This window comes from Callorhinchus milii, unplaced genomic scaffold, assembly GCF_018977255.1.
Source record: "Callorhinchus milii isolate IMCB2004 unplaced genomic scaffold, IMCB_Cmil_1.0 Scaffold6, whole genome shotgun sequence".
Classification (NCBI taxonomy): Eukaryota; Metazoa; Chordata; class Chondrichthyes; order Chimaeriformes; family Callorhinchidae; genus Callorhinchus; species Callorhinchus milii.
The window spans coordinates 30,997,763-31,014,982 of record NW_024704747.1 but is presented as its reverse complement, the minus strand read 5'-3'; the positions used below and the strand labels follow the sequence as shown (position 1 = coordinate 31,014,982).

The window sequence follows — 17,220 nt, the reverse complement described above, 5'->3', positions numbered from 1 at the left end:
ACATCATTAGAATCATCCATTTTATCTTGTATCCAGGTAATTTTAATAATTTCATTGTCTTAACATCTACCCAGCAACCTACATTACAATGGATATGAAGGGAATGTGGAAAAATATTGTGAACTGCAGAAAAATATTGCATTACAATGTAGAATTTATGTAGGAAATGCATTAGAAAGAGGAAATGAGTAATTGTTCCTCTGGTAGTACTTGTCTTTTATTTTATGAGATAACAGCTCAGACTCTCGTGATATCTGCTTAGCAGGGATTGCAACAGTCTGACATTTATCCCGGACTTGATTTATGTTACCTTTGGAAATGAATAATTTGTCTGGTTTAACTTCCTTCTAGATTATATTTGAGAGAAAGTGTGAGTCCTTATATTGGTAAGAAAGCTTGTAGCAGAACTCAAAAGATTATTTTCTTGTCTTATTTTCTGCCCCTAAAATCTGAGTCTTGCTGGAATGTGGTTCTACTGGTGCTCGCCGCCCCCTTGCAGTTGCATAAGGGCTAGTCATTGTATGTCTTGACGGTGAGTGTTGGCAATCTGTTTGATCATAAGGGCGCCACAGCTACGCATCAGCCTAACCAAACCTGTCACCCTCATTTTCATTTTCTGCTCGACTCTGATAAAGAGTGACTGTGCCTGACTTAATTTCTACTTCTACTTTTTAAATTTAGTTTTATTTTGATTCTGGAAAATCTGTTAGCATGAACTAAATGTGTACAAACCAGATCACTTGTTAAGGTGTTTTATCTAGCAGTCCACCAGACATTCCTGCATCCTGGAAATGATCATAGGCTCGCTAGGTTTGAATAATTAAGGCAAAAGCAAATCCAACAACAATAAATTACATTTGAAGCGCCTTCCAGGGATGGCGGAAGGATGTCCCAAGGAGCTGGACATTGAGGGGTTCGCACCCAATTTGTAGGTTGGGATTAGAGAAGGGTGGAGGGTAAGCGGAAGCCACGTTCAATATCATCCATACATGAAACTGTTTCACTTTTTTGAGTCTTGCTCATCATTTATACTGTTTTGCAAAGATGCATTGGAAAGAAATTAATCCAAGAGAACAATATGAAATATTTAATTAATAATTATTTTATGTGAGAGGACTAAAATTTAGACACTGCAGGCTTGACCAGGGCTGTTCAGAAATGTTTATTTTATCAACTGGCCTTTAATTCTCTTGCCAAAATGGTAATTTGGCCTATGTTTACTGTTATGCCCGGGGCTTCAGTTGCCATGCACACAGTCAAAACAGAAGACTATTGTGAAAAATACAGCATTGAATGCAATATAGACATTGTAATGGGAATCTTATGTGCAGATTAGGGTACAGAAAGATTGTTGTGCAGAATAGTTCATACATTTGTACACTTCAAGAAGCTTCTGTGTGGTCTTGACCATCTAGATACTAACATTATATGGGGGTGGGGGGGAGGGGCAGTTACGCTTACTGTAGATGCTAGCAAAATTGGTCTTTTTGAAAAATCCAACACACAATATAACTGAACTGGGGATGGCTAAATTTAATCCAGTCACTGAGGTTTTGATGACCTTGGATGTATTTATTTTAACTCACTTTTTGTCAGTGGTGATAGTGCCTTTGCATTCATTTTTTCATAAGCATCTCCACGGCAAATAAATATTTTCTTATGAATGAGTGAAAAATACAATTGAAGTTTTACAAAACTTAATTTCTGGGTGTGAGTTATTGATGTTTACATAATTTCAGATGACATGCTAGAAAAAAATGGTTCCAAAGTTCAAATCAAACTGGGAGTTAGTTGCTCCAATTAGAGTGTGATGCTTACTTCAATATTTTGGCAGAGGCCTCGGAATCGGTTAGCTTCTGACTTTTTGTCAAGTACTATATATGTTTTTTCTTCTTAGGCCAAAAGGTTCTTCGAACTAAGGAGCCTTTCATTGTATATTTTTTATAGGTTTTCTCACCTCCTTCCATCTCACCTGACGTTTCTTTTTGTCTTCTGCTGGATGTGGTTCCACGGACTCTGTTACTTCACCAAATGGCTATTATTTGTGTTATCTTTGACTGCGAATGTTTGGCATTTTGTTTCACTGTGGAGCCATCACAGCCAAGTCTGATTCTGTCCTCGTCCAACATCAGACTCGTGGGCCTCATCAAACGATTGTGCAAGCCACGAGTGGGAACTGTGGCTACTGTAAATTCTATAGGTACGGTTGGGGTAAAAGAACAAAATACTTCTGTCTAACCTATAGTCACAAGTGTTGCTGGAGGACAAATGTTTTCTCATTATTCTGGTACTATCGATGATATATTTTACTAGTGATATTTATTTGATTATTGGAAACTTGTATTGAAAACTACTTGGTAATTGTTTTTCATATAAAATGCAAGAATAACTTAGTTACCTTGCTTTTTTCTGTTTTACTCTTTAACTTGCTTCTAGTGTTTAATGCCTACAATTATTTTTAAAATATTTAATCAAGAAACAAAATTGCTAATGGTGTAATTCTGTAGTTTCTTCAATTAACGGAATTTTACGTTTACTGTGGTTTTTAAGGGCAGAGCAGTCATTTGTTAGTTTCCCAACTAAATCTTGGTGCTCATTTAGAAAACTTTAAAATTTGTGGTCAATTGATGGGACTCATTAAGGGGGTTTTCATATGCAAGGGGTTTTGATGGAACCAAAGTGCTGAAATGAGACTTCAGATGTAGTTGAAAAGGTTAGAAATTCTATTGCATTGCTGGGTTTAAAGTGTCAACCGTTTCTTGTTGAGAACTTCTAATACATTATTGTTCTAATAATTTATAGGTAAATATGTATTGCTCGGAGCTTCCTACCTCATTTAAAATAGTTATACAATATTTGAGTATCTTGCAGTAAAAACAAATCTGTACTGATGTTGTTCTTCATAGCAGTTTAAGATGTTTGCAGGTGTGACCATTTCATCTTCACTTTTCACTGGTTGATAGGGTTCCTCAGTTTTAGAATTTAATAGCGCATGGCTGATTGCACACGGTGTTTGCACTTAGTTGCTTACACTACACATTATCCAAGATGAGCAATACCATTAAGATTGTGCGTGCTGAATTGAATCCATACCCACAACTTGAAATGAGTGAAAATAGTTTCTAGTTGTCGTGGGTCACAGAACTATATACTTCAACACTGGCATGAGCTGCAGTAAGTTGATTGCTCTCCCTCTTGTCTATGGACTAATGTATAATGTATATTGCAATAAATGTTTGCTCTTCCTCCTCTCTCTTTCCCCTCACCACTGACCTTTCCCAGGGAGAAAAGAGTAGAAAAGGGAACCCTCTCAAGCTCTTCTGACAACTTAGTGGGTAAAGTTCAGGCCATATTCACTGAAAATCTGCAGTTTCCAATTCCAGTTTGTGCTGTGTTCATTGATCTCTGCCAAGGGAGCAGTGGGATCACCACAATTGCTATCAGTGTTTATTCAGATTACCCTGACCAGATTAATGCATAGAGCTGTGATCTTCTCCTGTCCCACCCCTCGCTTGGCTAATTTGGGTATATCCCACCCTCACTGCACCACCATCGGTGACCAAGCTTTCTAATCCTATGCCCGTACCCACAAGAATGCCTTTCTCTACCCTTCTGTCTCGTCCTCTTTCTATCTGACTTTTAGGACCACATTAAAACCTTTTGTTATGTCCACAACTATGATCATATGCCCCTCTTCCTTGCTTGGTATCCAAATCCTTGTTGGGGCCTTGAATTTATATAAAGGGTATGGCTGAAGACTTGAACGAGTATTAACATGGGCATTGACTTGTCAGGCTAAGTGGCCTGTTTCCGTCCTGTACATTCTTTGTAAAGAGCTTTGAGATGTTATCCTTTAGGATGTATATTGCTGTGGATGTTCGGTCAGGGCAGGAATCAATTTGACAAGAATAGAATAGTCCGCCAACACTCATTGTCCTATGCATAATAGCAATTATTGTGAGGTACTGGAGGGAGAATTGTGGCTGTGGAACAATACTGCAGTGGAAAAAAAGCAATCAAATTCCTTCAGAAGAGGGAGAAAGAATAAAGTTGGCAGAGGATTAAAAAAAGCTGATTGAAAGAAATAGTGGTTTAGTAAAGTAAATATGCTGTTAGTGATCTACAGGATCCCCTGCTAAGATAGGATCACTGAGAGTACTGTATTTAATGCAGCAAAGCAGATTTATTGATAATTGCTTAGCAAGAATATGCTATTAAAAGTAAGATTGTTGGGTAAAACATTTGTTTAGATAAAATAAACCTTTTTTACAAGAAAGATTTACTCTTTAACTTGCTTCTAGTGTTTAATGCCTACAATTATTTTTAAAATATTTAATCAAGAAACAAAATTGCTAAAATTAAAGTTGTTGGGCATCATAAAAAGTCTGACCTTGAGATGTTTTAAAACCTCATCACTGGGCTCCTTTACCAGCTCCCACAGCTATCATTAGCACTCAGGGCTCCCTGTGCATCATCCAATATTCTCAGCTTTCGTCTTCTGCATTGCACATGATGCTGTTGTAAATCAAAACAATTCTGCTCTAGGCAGAGTTTAATATTCTATTTTCCCCTTCATTGTTTCTTTCTTTGCCCTTCCTTTCATGAAAATGGCAACTCATACAAAGGTACTGATTGATGGGGGGAATGCACTCCAGTACTCTGCCAAAGTGACATTTTATTCCTATGTGAACTCTGTGTCAATGGATTGCTTGAGTGTGAGTCAATGTTGGTATACTTCGATCCTGGCCTTGCGTATATTTCCAGCAATGATATTGGCTAGCTACAGTACCAGGGAACATTTTGCACCTAATCTCAGGTAGCCTGAGTCCAACTGTTACGGCCTCACAGCTGTTTCAAATGAGATCATCTAATTTGCCCGAAGGAATGAACCTGGAATCTTCAGCAATATATAAATACAAATTGTTGTCGGTTGTGTGTAATGTATCCCAATTTTTGTTGGTTTCAGCAAGACTGCTGAGGCATTGTCAAGGGAAATGTTTTTGTAACTGAAAAACTGATGTGATCTATAAGGAATTGTTTTGAGTACGTTCATGTTCTCAAAATGTTTTTGTACTTGAATCTATTTATTTATAAATATTTATGAGAGTATTTAAGGCCATATAAGTAGAATCCATAATTGTTTTAAAAGTTATTTTAATTGCTTTGTCTTCAACATTGTTGGATTGAGCTATGTTTTGTTAAGAAGCCATGTTTTAATTGCTTGAACAAAAATAAAACCTTGACGTTTGTTGAAGAAAAATTTTATGTTGACTTTAGAGATTTACCAATTATTAGAAATACCATTTAAGAACCAGGAATGTACTCCCAATATTTGAGAATTGTGTGAGTGTATCCTGTAAAGAATGCTCATTAGATTTAGTCAGTCTAATGTACTTCTAGTAAATTCCAAAACCACCAAGTTTGTTTCACATTAGAATAGATTCCAAAATGACCTTTTTAATGAAAAGTATTTTCCTTTTAAATTAGTGATTCCCTGATTAGTTGCTGCACGAGCATTCTTAACCAAATGGATTTATGGCTGAGAACATTTGATGGAAGTACAAAATCATTCCCGGTGCTGACGGAGGGAACAATTTTGTACTTCATCGGACAGTCTAATACTATCAAACAAAATTATAGCCTCAATCTATAATTGTTGGCATTTATCTTTTGAAGTGCTTTTGAGATGTCTTGATGATGTGGTAAGGTATATCTAATGCAAAGATTAGTATTATTTATATTCAGGATTTGTTTGGTCCATTGTTAACTTGTTTATTTACATGTAATTAGTTTTAGTTTATTAATAAATGCTAATGAAGCGCAAGCTTCTTTTGGATGAGACATTAAATCGAGGTTCTGTCTATCTGTTCATGTAGATATTAAAGATCTCATGGCATTATTTAAAAAGAGAAGGGAGTTTCTCCCTGTATCCTGACCAACAATTCCCCAGATGAAAATCGATCTGTTCTGCCTTTGTAATTTGTCTGCTGATTTTCACTTGTCAAAATATAAAACTTTCCATTAATTTTTTTTCTAAATCTCCAACTACTGCCCCATTTCAAATCCTCCTTTTCTTTCCAAGGTGATGGAACGAGTCATTGCTTCGCTCTTTTCTCTCCCAGCATTCCCTCCATGAACCCCTCCAATCTGGGTTTCGTGCTGCTCACAGCATGGAGACAGCCCTGGTCAAAGTGAGAAATGATATTCTGTCCACCTGTGACCATGGCTCTCTCTGTCTCCTCGTTCTTCTCGACATCTTGGCCACTTTTGATACTGTTGACCACTCTATTCTTCTCCACCGACTCTCTCACCTCCACCTCAACAATTCTGACCTTGCCTGGTTCCAATTGGAACTTTCCCACCGTCTGCACTTCGTGTCCACCAACGACTCCCCCTCAGCCCCCGCACTGTCATGTGTGATGTCCCTCAGGGCTCTGTCCTCGTCCCCTCCTCTTCAATCTTCACATTCTCCTGCTCGATTATGTCATCCGCAGGCATGGTGTCAATTTCCACATGTATGCAGATGACACCCAACTCTATTTCGCCGCCTCCACCCTTGACTCCAGGACCGTTGATGGCCGAGCAAATTGTCTGTCTGACATCAAATCCTGAAAGAGAGCAAACTTCCTCCAGCTCAATGTCAACAAAACAGAGGGCTGCTTGGCTTCCGGCAGCGCCTCCGCACCTCAGCCACTGACATTAGCACTTTTAATGGCTGCACTCTTCACCTTACTGATCCAATACAAAACCTCAGCATCCTTTTCGGTGCCCCCCACCCTACACCAGCTGTCCTTCAAACTCCACATTTGTGCTGTGACCTGTTCCACCATTCCCCACCTGCACAATATTATCTGCCTCTGCCACTGCCTCTCACCACAGGCTGCCGAGACACTGATCCCTGCTTTCATCACGTCCCGGCTTGACCACACCAACTGTCAGCTCACTGGACTTGCCAACTCATTTCTCTACAAGCTGCAGATTATTCGAAACTCTGCAGCTCGTGTCCTCTCCCGCACCAGGCTCAGCGAACCAATCAACTCTGTTCTTGCCCAGCTTCACTGACTCCTCATCCCTCAGAGAATCGAGTACAAAACCTTTGTTCTCACCTCCAAAACCCTCCACGGTCTTGCTCCCCTGACCTCCTCACCCAATATCAGCCTGTCCGCTCCCTCTGCTTGGCGGACACCAGCCTGCTTCACACTCTGGAACTCTGTCCCACAATCCCTCCGCCTCATCCCCCTCTGTTGTCTCCTTCAAGTCCCTTCTCAAGACCTTCCTCTTCGGCCACCCTCCCCACCTCCACCTCTCCTGACCCCAACTTCCAGTTCGAGTTCCAAAACCCTTGACTGTCTAGCTCGGGTCCAAAACCCCTGACATGAACGGAGCTATACAAGTGTAATTTGGAGTTGTTTAATTGAAAATGTATTGTTTTGAAGGATCAGTTTAGATACGAGCCACAGCCTTGGGGCATGAAGGCCAAGAATAGCCCAACTGCTGCTCTTTTTAATAACAGTTAACTCATTCATGGATTGGGAATGGAACTTGTGACCTTACTGTTCTGTATGTTTGAGCGTTGTACCATACCCTGCCTGATCTTCTAGGTCATTGAGGATTTTGTTTTATTAATTATAGTAGTGTCCTGTTATAATGATAGTTGGGGGGCCATACAACAAAATTACATTTGTATAGCACCTTTCACATCGGGCGGACTTCCCACGGTGCTAAACAATCAGTTTTTCAGACCCAGGTGGGATCGGGGAGGGTGGAGGGAAAGGAGGGTGACCGAAGGCACGGTTGAAGAGGAGGGTCTTGAAGGAGGCAAGGGAGGGCGTGAGGCGGAGGGACTGAGGGATGGAGTTCCAGAGGATGGGGGACGTGAAGCAGACCGGAGCCCGTTGAGCGGAGGGATTGGAGGGAGCAGAGAGCAAAGCCGTGGAGGGCTTTGATGGTGAAGACCAGGATCTTGAACTGTATCTTCTGAGTGATGGGAGCCAGTAGAGTTGGGTGAGGATGGGGGTGATGGGATCGCGTAGCCTGGTGCTTGAGAGGACATGAGCTGTAGAGTTGTGGATGATCTGCAGCCCATGGAGGAGGAGCTGGGGAGGCCGACAAGCAGGGAGTTTGCGTAGTCGAGCCTGGATGTTACGAAAGCATGTACGAGGGTCTTAGTGGCGGAGCCGGGCAATGTTGCGGAGGTGGGAGAAGGTAGAGCGGGTCATGGTGCGGATGTGGGGTAGAAAGGATAGTTGAGGGTCAAACAAGACGCCAAGGTTAGGTGGTGTGTGCATCCTTGGATGGTGATGCTGTCAGTGCCTGAGGTGTGTAGGTGCTGACAGGAGCCAATCAGGTGGACCTCGGTCTTGTTGACGTTCAACTGTAGAAAGTTAGCTCTCATCCAGGACTTGATGTCTGACAGACATTCTGTCAGGACAGCAGTGGTCCTGGAGTCGAGGGTGGAGGCAGAGAGATAGAGTTGGGTGTCATTTGCATACATGTGGAAGTTGACTCCATGTCTGCGGATGATGTCACCAAGAGGGAACATATAGATATTGAAGAGGAGGGGGACCAAGGATAGAGCCCTGAGAAACGCTGCACGAGGCGGTGCAGGGAATAGAGGAGAAGCTGTTTGTGGAGATGAAGTGCAGGCGGTGTGAGAGCTAAGATCTGAACTATTCAAGAATGTAATCATGAAGGTGAGAGGAGAGGCGGTGGAGGAAGATAGAGTAGTCAATGGTATCGAAGGCAGCAGAGCGGTCAAGGAGGATGAGGAGGCAGAGGGAGCCCTGGTCTCAGGTGGACAAAATGTCATTTGTCATAAAATCCCAAGCAGCAGTTTAACGATGCAGTCGCTAATCAGCACTTCTGCATGTGTGCATCAAAACATCCGGCTCCATCAGCGGTTAAACTGCTTCTGGATCAGAGGATGCCCAAATGATTAATCTCTGGGTCATCAAATTGCTTCTGGCATTGCTTCCTGTGCACTGTGATGATGAGTCAAGCATTTAGACTTGCCACATGAAATGTCAAAACAGTTGCGTGTAAATGCCAGGAATCCACACCCCAATTGTGCTATCAGTGATCCCGCATTATAATGGAGGTTGAACTTTAGTTGCTTTGGCAACATTTGGTATAAAACTGTTGACATCTTAAACATCATGAATCAATCAGAGCTTTTAATTAAAGTAATGCTTGGTTTTCATTCAGGAGAGATTTTGTAGTAGTACTGAGAAGCTTTATTAAAAAAAGGCTTTTTCAATTAGATACTGAACATTAACTGAAATGGTGCAAGATTATTTCCTGGAGTGAAATTGAAGGGAGAAGAGGTCTCTGTATGCTACTATTTTCATTATAAAGGTAAGTCAACATATTTTTGATTTTTTTAAAAAAAAATTGTCCAAAAACTTGCTAGAAGATATTTGAAGTATTTATTTCTCTGCTCCACCTTTCAGAGATCCATGGCTTTGATGGATTACTGTAACGGATGTCAGGGACTTCAATAGAAAAATCTTAAGCAGTTGGTTGTTGTTCGTCTTTCATCTGGAGCTACTTTCAATGTGTTGATGGCTATACATTTAATCGTGTACAATAAAGTATTGTTCGCATTCCACGAAACAGGGTTCAGCTGCATGTTATAAAATAACTTGATCTTAAAAGTAGAACGATGAAAAGCTTGAGCAATTCAGATCAAAGCGTTCTCTTGAATGCCACTGATTTCTTCCTTTATCCCACTGAGCAAATGTAGTTTTCTTAGGTTCTATTGAAATGGCTATTTTGTTTCTTTCAGCCTCAACAAGAACAACTTGGATTTATATAGCGCCCTCCATGCCGGACGGCGTCTCAGAGAGCTTCACAGTAACGGATCCCGGGGCTGGGGAGGGGGAGGAATGTGACCAAAGGCGCGGTCGAAAAGAAAGGTCTTCAGCAGAGACCTGAAAGTAGGAAGAGAAGAGGTGAGGTGAAGGGAGTGAGGAAGGGAATTCCACAGAGCCTTGGGGCATAGTGGCTGAAGGCACGGCTGCTGAGGGTGGAGCGGAGGACTCGGGGGACAAGGAGGCCAGACTCAGAGGAACAAAGGCATCGGGCACTGTTTTGAGAAGAGAAGAGGTCAGAGCGGTAGGGGTTGCGGAGGAGTGGAGGGATTTGAATACAAGGATGAGGATCTTGTAACCGATCCTTTCTGGGGCAGGGAGCCAGTGCAATCGGGGAGCGGAGTTTGGTGTGGGTGAGAATGCGGGCGGCAAGAGTTTTGAATAATCTGGATTTTATGGATGGTAGTGGGGGAGGAGGCCGGCGAGGAGGGCATTTGAATAGTCCAGCCAAGAGGTGACAAAGGCATGGACCAGGGTTTCAACGGCTTTTGGAGTGAGGTATTGGCGGAGAGCGGCAGAGGTGGGAGAAAGCGGTGCTGGTGAGGGACCGGATGTGGGGAAGGATAATTGGGGGTCGAACCTGACGCCTAGCTTGCGTACGGGTTCAGAGAGTTTTAGGGGGAGGTCGGGTAGGTGGCGGAAGTGACAACCGTGAGATTTTAGACATAGACGCGAGCCAAAGAGTATGGCTTCCATCTTGTCAACGTTCAGCTGAAGGAAATTTTGCACTCATCCAGCCCCTGAGGTCTGACAGGCATGCTGACGGAACATCAGGGTACTGGGGGTCGCAAAGAGAAATGGAAAAATAAAGTTGCGTGTTGTCCGCGTACATGTGGAAATGTACCCCATGTCTGCGGTTGACATCCGCAAGAGGGAGCATGTAGATCAGAAAGAGGAGGGAGCCAAGGATAATAATAATAATAATCCTTGCATTTGATATAGCGCTTTTCACGTCTTCTAGACGTCCCGAAGCGCTACACAGAATATACTGTAAAGTGAATTGTCTGTATATTTGTGGGCGAACGTGGCAGCCAATTGCACACAGCAATGTCCCACAAACAGTCGTAGATTGAAAATGACCGATGGGGGTCCTTGGGGGACCCCATAGGTAACCGGGTGAGAGCGGGAGGAGAAGCCGTTTGTGCAGATGTACTGCTAGCGGTTTGTGTGGTAGGTCTCGAACCACGTGAGTGTGGTCCCACTGAGGTGGATGACAGAGGAAAGATGGTGGAGGAAGATGGCGTGATCAACTATGTCGAACTCGGCAGAGAGGTCCAGGAGGACAAGGAGGCAGAGGGAGCCCTGGTCACAGATTGAGAGGATGTCCTTTGTGACTTTCACAAGTGCAGTCTCTGTTCTGTGAGCAGTGCGGAAACCGGACTGGAGGGGTTCGAAGAGGGAGTGGGAGGAGAGGTGTGCGCGGAGTTGATGGGCAACAATGTATTCTAGGACTTTTGCGAGGAAGGGCAGGTTAGAAATGGGGCAGTAGTGGCAGGGGTTTGAGGGATCGAGGGGAGGTCTTTTGAGGAGGGAGCTGATGACAGTAGTTTTGAGTGGGGCAGGGACTGATCTGGAGGAGAGGGACTGGTTGATGACGTCAGCCATTAGTGGGCAGAGGAGGGGGAACTGGGTGACCAGCAAGTTGGTGGGAGGGGGTCGAGGCAGCAGGTGGTGGGTTTCATGGAGGTGATGGTGGGCAAGAGGCAGGTGGATGAGGCTGCCTGGCAGATGTTGTGAATTTTAGATGAAAAGAAGTCCATGCCCTCCTCACTTGGCATTTGATAGGAAGATTGAGGAGGCCTGAGGGGGGCACGGAGGAGGTAGTGGGTGGTGGGGAAAAAAGGACTTTAGGGTTGTATTTAGCCTCCAAGATGATGTTAGAATAGAAAGCCGTTTTTGAGCATCAAAGAACGGCGGTAGCTGTAAAGATGCTCGAACCACAGTTGGCGGTGAACTGTCAGGCCAGTTTTCCGCCATCTGCGCTCGAGAAGCCGGGTTTGGGTTTTTAGGTGGCGGAGATGGTTGTTGTACCAGGGGGACCGGGTGGATTTGGAGATGGTCCTGGATTTCAGTGGGGTGAAGGAGTTGAAGGTGGAGGAGGTGATCATGGAACAGCTGGATGGCTGCTTCAGGATTTCCATGGGTGGAAGGCCAGAAGGATATAGGATGTTTGATGATGTTAGGACCTTTGTGAGGATCTCAGGGGGTAGCCTTTTCCAAGGGCGGTAGAGGATGGTTGAGAGCTTCGTGGAGGAGAGAGGGATGTGAGAGAAGGAGATGAGGAATTGGTCCGAGATGGCCTTGTCCACTATGCTAAGGTCGGAAATTTCAAGCCCGTGGGGTGATAACGAGGTTGAGGGCATGACCATGGTTGTGGATTGGTGAATTTATGTGGAGGGTGAGGTTTAGTGAGGAGAGGAGGGCAGTGAAGTCGGCAGAAGTAGTGCAAGGGGAGTTTAGGTGGAGGTTGAAATCGCCCATTATGAGCAGGCATTCGGAGCAGAGGGACAGGGAAGAGAGAAAAGTAGAGATTTCTGCTCCAGACCTGGTCATGTCTGTTTTCTTATCCTGGTAATCAAAAATTAAGTTTTGGAAACCTCATTGCTATACTATGATTTTTGCATTAATCGGCCAGCTTTAACCATTGATCAAAATTTGTCTTATTTCTTAAACTTTAGCAATTTAAATGTTTTTGAGAATATATTTGGAGCTCTTTTTACAATCTAGATGCCACAATTATGGTAGATAATTTTGTCAAAGAAATGAGGAAAAATGCAGTTTTTGTGAAACTGTAGCTGAGAAGTGTCATAAATACACCCGGTGTTCTGGTATCTAATAGGTAACAGAACTTCATTGAGTGCTTCAGTTACATACAGTAATATCATACCTGATCCTGGACATGTTTGGCACAGATGCATGATTAGAGGCTACCATTTGGCTAATGTGGTTCAGCGAGTGGTGCAATCCACCGATTTATTTTCATGATCTCCACGCCTCAAATAGCTGAAAAGAAGGTTTACTGAAGGTAGCCTCCAAAATACCTTTTTGAGGAATGCAGAGCCCTAAATAAATGTTCAATAACATTTTTGTGCAAGCGCAAAAGTCTGATGTCATCGTGAAACTTATGTAGTGCTCCAGTTTGGCACCTCATTTCAAATATCCAACACTGCAATTTTAAAAGCAGCTGAACTGGTGATTTAATGTTTTTTTTGTCTGCGTTTAGGCTTGTCAATGTGAGAAATTCAACCATGGGGATGAGTTTCTAGGAACAAAGCACTATGAAATTATTCAGCAGAATTTTTTTGATTTGGTCAGCCAGTTGGTTGTCTGAAACTTGCGGAAACCCATCACCATTGCTTAAAAGTATCCAAACTGAGCAGAGATTTCCATGCATCCCACCTACATGTGAAAATCCCAGAGATAGATTGTTAGAATGGAATGTGCGCTCTCTCCCTGGAGGGATGCAACCTGCTTACATAATCTCAGAAAGTATTAGGCGCAGGTTGACAAGAGCAAAGGCTTGGGAACCCCAGAGTGCGCTTTGGGGTAAGTAACTGTTGAGAGTCTAACCAGCTAAACCCACATAGCTTGCTATTGATATCACTGTCTGGCAAGCTTTACCCTTGCTTGTCCAGCTTGGACCACCCTGCCCGTCAGGGCTTTGGCTTGCAGGGTTAACAGGAGCTGAGTGAGATGGCTCCCTGTCCCAGTGACTGTTCTGCCTTTCCATGTCCTGCCGATGTGCCTATGGTTGTGCTGTATCCGGCAGAAACTAATTTTAGGTTTAACCAAATTTCAGTAAAGTTTTTACAACAAAACGAAGATCAACTCTGGTTATAAAATAAGTTCTTCCACAATAGTTGAATTTAGTTTAAAATTCCAACAGCAAAATGGATTTGCTGTCGAGAATTAGTTTTGTCTGATTGACAGCTTCTGGACAGATTCCTAGAGCCCTCTGGTCAAGGCTAGTGAAATGTTTGCTCAGCTGTCAAAATCAGGGTTGCATGGTTGTATTCGGATATCTGTGGTGTTTGTTATATTAATATTTGTCACTGCCGGTAGCTGTGGTTGAACCAAAAAGCATTATTTAGGAGAAATGTATTTGTCTATTGCTACCATCTTTGGAAAACATGTTCTAAATATTTGTTTTAAATACTGGATAAAATTAAGTTTATAAGATATGGTCTAATGTGTTTCTCAATCTGCTTGGATTGATTGGTTAGGGTTTGCTGCTGAGGCGAGCGGCCCATTCACAAACAGAATTTTCCCACTTTTAATTCTATTCATTCTCCCCCCCACCAACCCATCCCAGTCAAAGAGGTACCACAGTCTCTGGTGGATGTGGCTCTAATCGGGAGTCGAGCAGAATGAAGAATCTCCCACTTTTTTTATATATAACGTTATTTCCTATTTACTGTCAAGTACATCTGCACTCTTTTCCATGCAAATATGTGTGAACAATAGGCTTTTATTTGAACTGGAAGTGTGGGCAGTCTCTTCATATTAGCAGGCCTTTTGCCAAATGGATATCATGCAAATCAGTCATTTATAAACTAAAATTGCTTTATTGCCTATCAAACAAAGACATAGTTACTAAATCTACTAAATCTACCAAATTCTGGTACTAATCAATATTATTAGCCTTCACCTACCATTATTTGATCACTTCAGTTTCTTTTTAAAAAGATCTGATTTTTAACTGGACCATTAAGTACCTCAGATTTTATAAATGTCTGATTGCAGCAATTTACAATTCAAAATATATTATCTAGCAGGAATTGTACAATTCTATGGAATTTAATTTGCATGTTTTTACAACTCCTGTACTAATATCTGATACCCTTGATTAGTAATGAGATATTATTTGGGTGTTGCAAACGCCCAAAATTCATCTGGCAGACTTTCAGTTACACAGAAACAGGAATAGGCCATTCAGCCCCTCGAGCCTGTTCCGCCATTCTGTAACATCATGGCTGATGTGTACCTCAATTCCAATTACCCGCCCTTGCCCCATATCCCCTGATACCCTGACCTTGATCTAGCATTTATTATTATTACTACTAATATTATTTTTATTATCCACAGCCTTTTGGGGAAAGAGTTCCAGATTTCCACTACCCTTTACGTGCAGAAATGTTTCATGATTTCACTCCTAAATGGCCTCGCTTTAATTTTAAGATTATGCCCTGTTGTTCTGGATTCCCCTACCAGATAAAGATAGTTTCTCTGTATCTCCCTAAAAAAATCCCTTTATTATTTTTAAAAACCTCAATCAGATTTGGAATGTAAAGAATGTTGTGGATTATTATTTCCAATTAACAAAATAGTGACATCCCAGAATCCTTCTTAGCTACTGCAGCTATAACCTGTTTCAGAAATGCTAAAATTGTCTGGAAAATAAGACTTTAAAATGCAAGTGAATGTAGTTCTATAATTGTTTTGAAAGATGTTTAGAAGACCATGAAAGTTGTTATTTTGTAGTTATTGTTCACAATGTTTTCTTTACTGTTTCAGGCAGAAGTTCAGAAAACGTGTACAATGTTTAAAGCTGTCCTGAAAAAGAGTCGAGAAGGTGGAAAAGGGGGCAAGAAAGAATTAGGTATGGAATAGAATGTTAATGATGCTGGACTTTTTGAATATTGGATAAAAATTAACTAGTAGAGCAGGGGAAGTTGTACCTAAATACTGTATGCCAAGTTAGAAGAGGTCTGTTATATTTCCACATACTGTCTGCCACTCTAAATCTATTATATTCTTGGACTTAAAGCCACTGAAACCCTTCTCTTCCTTCAGTCTTCTCTTACATCTGTACAAATTTTTAAATTCTTCAGTTTTGTGTGTTTCTGTATCTCTCTCTAACTGTTTCTGTGATTTTAATTTTCTCTTTCTTTGTCCTGCTTCACTGAAATTGTGATCCAGGCAACCTTGCATGCAATTTTTTTTAAAAAAAGTCATATTTGGAGTACAATGTTAACAATTTTCCATTGTAATATTCTACCTGTTCTTTCTGATGAAAGTCAGAGAAAAGTTTTTCTCAGGTATGATGTAATGCAAAAACTGACCAACCTTGACATCTGTTTTTAATAGCATTGGTAGGATGACTTTTGTTTGAGAAGAAAGAAGTGGAAACTTGGATATACTGCCAAATTCCAGAGAAACTAACCCAGCTTTGTGCCCAGACACATAACCACAAATCTCTCATGGGTCACATATTGCCTTCATTCTGATCTATTTTTATTATGGAAATTCTTATGAATTGATGCTTTTTGGATGCTCCGAAGGATTGAAAATAGATATCCAGCTGAAAATGTTTTTACTTGCACATTTTATGTTTTGTTGATGGATGAGTGAAATATTAATCAATAGAAATAATACTTGAGAACTATGTTGTAACGCACTTCATTATAACACAGTAAGGTGTCATTGGGGTGTGGATCCTGAGCTTTACCCAAAAATCCCAAATGCTAGCCAAAAGCTGGTTAGCTGGCTTGCTTCAAAACTCCAGCAAAATCTTTTCAACTGCTGATTTCTGGGTCATCAATACCGCTGATGTGACTTTCTTGTGCCGTGCTTATGACCTGGAAGCCTGACATTTTTTAGTGCATGAAAAGCCATCCGTTATTTTGAACCCAGCTGGCTTTTTTTTTCACACGTGCAGTGTAAATGCGTAATTACTGACTGGCAATTGAGGTCCATTATAATGGTTAGGATTTTATGGACCCCGAATAAACTATTATAATAGGACTATATTGCAGCTTGCTTCTTTATTCTCTTTGCCTCACACATACTTAGGTTCACCTAAATCTAGTCATAAGTTTAAAATTTTGTTTTGAAATGACTTTCCAAAATCAAGGTACTTATTAAGTGGTCTATTTGCCTACTTTGATTTACTTTTGAAAAAAAATTACACTCCTGTATCCATTGAAAATTCCAGATGTGGTTAACTAAAAAAAATTAATTCATATCTAGACAAAATGCCCTTCAGTTAATATAATTCATTATTCAGGTACAAAGTCTCAATCGTGATTAAATAGACATTTCTGATGTTCAAACCGTAAAATTACTCCACAAACGCTTAATGTATTTAACCTAATGTAGCAAATGGCAGGAGTAACTATATTTTGATTCGTCAAAATGAATCTGGGTGAGATAAATTCAGTTGGATGTTAGCCTTCAACCCTGAAAACTTTTACATTGAAATGCACTTTTCAAGCAAACTAATTTTTAAAAACATTGCATTGTTGAACTGTTTTAAGAAACCTATGAATGCAAGTTTTTTTTTCCTTTTAGAAAGTGCAAGTGGTATGGTGCAGAACATCTGACAGAGCGAAAGGATATTGTCCTAGTGTCC

The 17,220-nt window shown here is 41.4% G+C and overlaps 1 protein-coding gene across 4 annotated transcripts in view; it reads left to right on the top strand.

The window, feature by feature from the left end:
- tanc1a (tetratricopeptide repeat, ankyrin repeat and coiled-coil containing 1a) overlaps positions 1–17,220 on the top strand; it is a 72,121-nt gene that overhangs the window by 6,945 nt on the left and 47,956 nt on the right. The window contains exons 1-3 of one of the 4 annotated variants that reach the window (XM_007889815.2): positions 8,542–8,693; positions 9,261–9,354; positions 15,384–15,468. In XM_007889815.2, the coding sequence (XP_007888006.2) occupies positions 15,408–15,468 (61 nt within the window). In that variant the 5' untranslated portion in view covers positions 8,542–8,693; positions 9,261–9,354; positions 15,384–15,407. Of the gene's footprint in view, positions 1–8,541; positions 8,694–9,260; positions 9,355–10,084; positions 10,105–15,383; positions 15,469–17,220 lie in introns of those variants that run through there. The other 3 variants (XM_007889814.2, XM_007889816.2, XM_007889813.2) reach the window with 3 other exon arrangements.